Genomic DNA, 6000 nt, shown 5'->3' on the forward strand with positions numbered 1-6000 from the left:
AGTGTTATGATTTAGGAAATTTCACCCCTTCCTCTACATTAGTTAAAACCTCCAAGTTGTCTCTCTGAAATGGCCAATAGAGCATTCTAAAGACAAACTTTGCTCTTTAAAAAGGAAAAAGTTTTCTGCTTACTGATTAGTTATTTCTTATTTTTGAAGACAAACGTATACAGGGTATCAGAGTATTCCCAGTCTTGGTAAGCTTCCCCCAGTTATTTGGAACACTGAATTCAAGTGCACAGATGTGAGATTTTGAAGGAAAGAATAAACTATAAAGGTTACATCACCAAATTTGTGATGAATCATTTCAAGGTCACCCGACCGTTACACTGGGTAATTTGCATTGGACCTATACAATAGGTTTCACTCACTATACACTCTCCCAGTAACTTCCTGTATCTTGAAGCTAAGAATATAAGCATCACCTACATTTGATATTCCATTCTTAAAAAAAAAAAAAAAAGAAAAAAAAAGAAAATCCTATAGGAATTTAACTAAAAAGCTGCAAACTGATCATCTTAGTCATTTAAAGAAGTCTACCAATATTTGAAAATAGATATCACAGAGGTGTGCAAGAGCCAACTGACTACCAAGAGCTGATTATTAAATTTTCAGTGTGAGATTTATATGCTGGAAATCAGCAAATGCTACAAATCAGGCCTTCCTTTACTGTTTTGTTCATTATCTGGACTTTAAAAAGCAATGGAGAAAACATTAATAATCCAGAGAAAGTTTAAAAGCATAATATGTATGTTTTTTTTTTTTTCCTGGAGAGCCAGTTGTTAAACATTTGCCAGCACCCCATCAGATAACATCAATTTAACTTAAAATTTAAAACCTCAAGAATATTACTCTCATAGACCTCATTTTGTTCCAGGCACCACTCTTAAGCATTTTTACAAATATTATCTCATTTGTTCCTTGAGACAACCTGGAAGTTAGAGTAAGTTTTATTATCATTCATGTCTTATAGTTGAGAAAAAGTGAAATAAACAGATTAAGTAGCTTGCCTATAGTAACACAATATCTAAAGTCAAATTTAAACTAAGGTCTTCTTGATTTGAAATTCAGAGCTCTATCTTCAATGGCACCTTTAAATTAACAACAGCAAAAAATAAATAAAACAAAAACAAGAGATTATCTCGTGAGGGTTCTATTAGTATAACTAGATTAGGTCAAGAGCCCTCTTAAAACAATTAAGTTGAATGACAGAAACCAAAGAGATTTCTAACTTTTTATTATAGCTTAAAGGATTTGGTCTGAAACTGGTCAGCATACCTGGGGACATTACTGTTTGAATCTTCACTCTCATTGGCCAGGCCACCAAATAAATAACATTTATTACCATATAAAGAAAAGCTATGTCCCAGTCGAGGACAAGGAGGTAAACCGGTAGCAGGAGGTCGAGGTTTTATTTTTTTCCAAAGCCAACGGCTTGCCTTTAAAAGAAAGAAAGAAAAGATGGCAAGAAGTGCTTATATCACCAAGAGCATAGAAGTCATTATAATAAACGGTCTCCAGAATATAAATTAAAGGCAAATCCAAAATAATTAGGGTTCCTTCTCCTTTACTTCTCCACGTTCTGAACTTTGAGAGGGGAAAAAACGAACACACAAGGAATTTTAAATGCTGACATACCTTTTCCAGGATACATATCCTAGAGCTTTTATAATTCAAACCCCATCTTATCCACAGAATATTAGTTATGACAAAATAACAATAAGCACTTTAAGGTTTACAAAACACTTTACGATATGTTAAAGTCATTTGATTGATAATGGCAATCCTGAGGACACCTGAATCCTGAAATACTTTCTAAATAGATGTAACATCTCTTAAACCAAGTTAAATATAACTTGTATCAAGTATTATTTTTGTTATCATTCTCTCCAAGTTGGAAGCAGTGAAATGTAAACTTATAATTAACCAGAGTGCTAGCTTCTCCAATTTCTTGGTCTCACATTTCTGTCCCACATTCCTAGTAAAATGGGACATCTGAAACCACTTTCAAAAGGATTGCCTATAAATGGGGGTATATTTTGCCCTTTTGTGACAATCTGCCGACTAGAGCTTAACCACCCTCACTTTACAGACATTGCCCCACGTTTCCAGGTAAGAATGAGACAAAAGAAGCTACTGCAGAGTGGTAGAGATGTCTTTTAACTGAGGCAAAACGAGCAAAAAAAAAAAAAAAAAAAAAAAAAAAAAAAAAAAAAAAAAAAAAAAAAAAAAGTTACCTAAAGTCCAAATGCAGAATTAACATTTATAACGTTTCTAACCATAGGATAAATAGCTACTTCATGAAATGGAAACACTTGCTATTTATAAAAAGAATTTGCAACGTTTTCACAATCTTGAAAATTGGAGACCCTCATGAGAAGCAGGCTGTGCTCACCTGTAATTCATAGAGCTCATTGCTGTATCTTCCATATTCAACCATTCCTCCAAAGACCAGAATTCTGGTGCCATCACAGACAAACCCATGGGCAGCACAGCCTGGAGGAATATCACCTCTAACTGCAGGAAGGAACCACTGGTTCGTGACTATCCCGTAAAAAAAAAAAAAAAAAAAAAAAAAAAATCTAATTAAAATCACACAGCACCAATTGAGTTGAAGTGAACTGGAAGTGGCTTGAACCTGTGATTTCATCACTGTGAGAACTCCTAGTGAGAAATCTCCCTCCACTTTAAGATGGGGAACAAGGCACACATTTCTGGACTGACTTCGACAATGAGGAACTTTAGCCTGACTCTGCATATTTGTCACAAGAGATGTGTTTTTTTTTTTCCTTTGAAACCGGAGTTGGAAAGGAGCGAGAGAACATGCTTTTTAACTTAGATTTTAACTTAAAATGAAAAGATAAAGTATATAAATAAGGAAGAAAGAAAGGAAGGGAAGAAAAAGAAAGGAGAGGAAAGAGGAGGAAGAGAGGGGGCAGGAGGGAAGGAGGGGAGGAGGAGAGGGGGCAGGAGGGAAGGAGGGGAGGTAGGGAGGGAGGGGGAGGGGGAACAGGGAGAGAGAGGGAGAGAAGCAAGGAGAGAGAAGGAAAACACTCCCATCTACTCAAAACTCTTGGCAACTGGTGTATAATATTCTTAGAGGGTCCCCCAGGGTACTGAGAATGTAGGTGATTTGCCCACATTCCCGGAGCTGGTAAGTATCACAGGACCACGGCTCTAGAGGGATATCAGAAATCACCGATTTCCATGCCTCCTTTCACAAAAGAGAAAACTGAGACCCTAGAGATGACAAATAGTAAAAGGCAGAGGCGGGACTTATCCCGAGATCTTTCTTGGGTTTTCCAGACTCTCAGGCCAGTCCTCAATCCACAAAGCAACGTTTCCCACCCCAACAATGCATAAGCACGGGTCTTTAAAATGCAGATTTCCTAACCAAACTCTTTGTAGTTTCCGGGGTAGGCTGGGTAGACCTCGGATTAGATGGGGATACTTAGAGCCCAGATCCATTTAAAGAGCCAGAAGCGAATCGATCCGGCTCGTCCCCGAGTTTAAGTGTCAGAAAACCTCAGACGGACTCGCAGACCGCCATTCCCTCCCCAGCTCCCCACAGCCTCTCCCATTAAAGCTAATTTCAGGGAGCCGGCCCCGGGTTTCTGATTCGCAGCCAAGCCCGAAGGCAGCCACGGGGGATGAAACAGGTGGCAGATAACACGAGCCTTCGGCCTCCCGCACAAACCGCCAGGGAGAAAGAAAGAGCTGCCCTCTCAATGCATCCAGCATTTGCAAGAGAGCACAAAAATTAAGAATTAAGAAGCCTCACTTCCTCTCCGGGGAGGGCCAGTCTCCCAGAGGCGGGGCCTTCGGCTGGGCCCCACGCGGGATGAGCCGGAGAGCTGGCCGGGGTCCCCGCGGCGGGCCCCCGGCTCCTCAGCCCAGCCCCCCCCCCCGCCCCCCTCCCCTCCCCCAGGTGTCAGGAATAACCCGAGAGTCCGCGGGATGCCCGCAAGGCACGCCGGCCCCGCAGCCCGGGACCGAGCTCAGCGCAGTGATGGGCGAATCGGGACAAACCGGGTGCAGCTGCCCGGGCCCCCGGGGGCTGTGAGGGGGTGGGAGCCCGGAGGGAGGAAGGGGAGGTAATTAGGAGCTCAGTCTCGGGGGCAGAGGAGAAAAGGGTCTTTCAATCAGGCCGACAGGCGCAGCCCCGAGGGTGACCTGGGTTTTCCCGGGCTCCGTCCGAGCTCGGTCCTCTACGATAGCTCCCGTCTCACCGAGAGCGACTCCGCTTTTGCAGATGGGGAAACTGAGGCGCACAGAGCAAGCGGGTTCTCAGAGCTCGCTTGCACAGGGGGAAACTGAGGCTCGGGGGGCTCCGGGGGCTCCCGGAGCTCGGCGCGCCCGGGCCCTCGCTTGCAAAGGGGGAAACTGAGGCTCGGGGGGCTCCCGGAGCTCGGCGAGCCCGGGCCCTCGCTTGCAAAGGGGGAAACTGAGGCTCGGGGGGCTCCCGGAGCTCGGCGAGCCCGGGCCCTCGCTTGCAAAGGGGGAAACTGAGGCTCGGGGGGCTCCCGGAGCTCGGCGAGCCCGGGCCCTCGCTTGCAAAGGGGGAAACTGAGGCTCGGGGGGCTCCCGGAGCTCGGCGAGCCCGGGCCCTCGCTCGCAGAGCCAGAAACCGTGGCTGGCAGGGGCAGCCGGCCCGGGTCTCGGGGCGCGGGGGCCCGGCCCGGCCTCGCTACCTCGGGGAAGCGGGACCGCGGCGCGGCCGGCCCCGCATCGCGACAGCCGGTCCCAGCCCGGGTCAAGGTCAAGGGCGGGTCAGCGGAGGGGTCAGCGCCCCGGCACCCGGGCCGCCGCCCGCGCCCGCGCCCCCGCCCGCCCGCGCGGGGCCAACCGCCGCCTACCCGTGTTGTAGACGTGCAGCTCGTCGGCGATGCCCTCGTTGCCTCCGCCGAAGATGATCATGAGCTCCCGGATGGCCACGGCCCGGTGCCCGTGCCGGGCGCGGGGAACCTGCCCCGTGAAGGAGGAAACCCGCCTCCAGTTCAGGAGGGAGGGAGCCGCCATCTTGCTCACCCCCGCCCCCTCGGCGGCCCCACAATGCACAGCGCCCCGGTCGCCGCCGCTCCACCTCTTTACCTCTCCTGGGGGCGGGGCTGCGGGCCGGAGAGGGGGCGCCCGAAGATAAGGGCCGAGGCCCCGCCCCCTGAGGGCTGCGGAGGGGCGGGGCCGTGGGAGGGAGCAGGAGGAGAGGAGGGGGGGGAGAAAAAAGGGGGGAAGGAAAAGGGGGGGAGAAAAAAGGGGGGAAGGAAAAGGGGGGAGAAAAAAGGGGGGGAGAAAAAAGGGGGGAGAAAAAAGGGGGGGAGAAAAAAGGGGGGAAGAGCCCCGCCCTGGGGTGAGAGCCAGAGTGGAAAAGATGATGATGGAGGGAGGAGGGAGAAGCACCCTTGGGGGTGCAGAAAGTAGGCAAGGTGACAGGGAGGAGGGCCCCACCCTGGGAGGGGCAGAGAGTAGGAAAGGTGATGGAGGGAGAAGGAAGGGAAAAAAGTACGGGGAGGGGGGGAATGAGGAAGCCACCTTGGGAGGGAGGCAGAGTGGGAAAGATGATGTGAGAGGAGAAGTGACGAGGAGCACCCCTGAAGGAGGTATAAAGTGGCTAAGGTGATAGGGAGGAGGGAGGAAGGAAGGACCTTGCCTTAAGGGGCAGGCATAGGAGAAGGAGAAGGGAAAAGCCCCCCGCAAGAAGGGGGGGTCAGAAAGTAAGAAAGATGTGGGCCCATCCTGAGAGCAATCATGTGACCAAGAGGAATTTTTATTTATTTAATATTTTCCCACAGCTACAAAATAAACTAAAAAAATTTACATTTGTTTTTAAATTTTTTCATCTCTAGCTTCACTCCTTTATTCCCACACACAATTAAGAAACCACATGTGAAGTTAAGCAAACCATTTCCATGAAAGTCAAGCCGTGAAAGAAAACATAAATCTCTCACCCTAATGAAAATAAGAACCTTCAAGAAAAATTGAGAGAGAGAATGCTTCAATCTG

General features: G+C 48.3%; 1 protein-coding gene across 1 annotated transcript in view; it reads right to left on the minus strand.

Annotated features, from left to right (window-relative positions):
* HCFC2 (host cell factor C2) overlaps positions 1–5121 on the minus strand; it is a 30198-nt gene extending 25077 nt beyond the window's left edge. Inside the window, exons 1-3 of the mRNA XM_031940981.1 lie at positions 4857–5121; positions 2396–2544; positions 1279–1439 (exon numbers count right to left, since the gene is read on the minus strand). Coding sequence (XP_031796841.1) covers positions 1279–1439; positions 2396–2544; positions 4857–5019 — 473 coding nt within the window. The 5' untranslated portion in view covers positions 5020–5121. The remainder of the gene's footprint in view (positions 1–1278; positions 1440–2395; positions 2545–4856) is intronic.
* Between the last annotated feature and the right edge of the window lie 879 nt (positions 5122–6000).

Source organism: Sarcophilus harrisii, chromosome 5 (genome assembly GCF_902635505.1).
Source record: "Sarcophilus harrisii chromosome 5, mSarHar1.11, whole genome shotgun sequence".
NCBI lineage: Eukaryota > Metazoa > Chordata > Mammalia > Dasyuromorphia > Dasyuridae > Sarcophilus > Sarcophilus harrisii.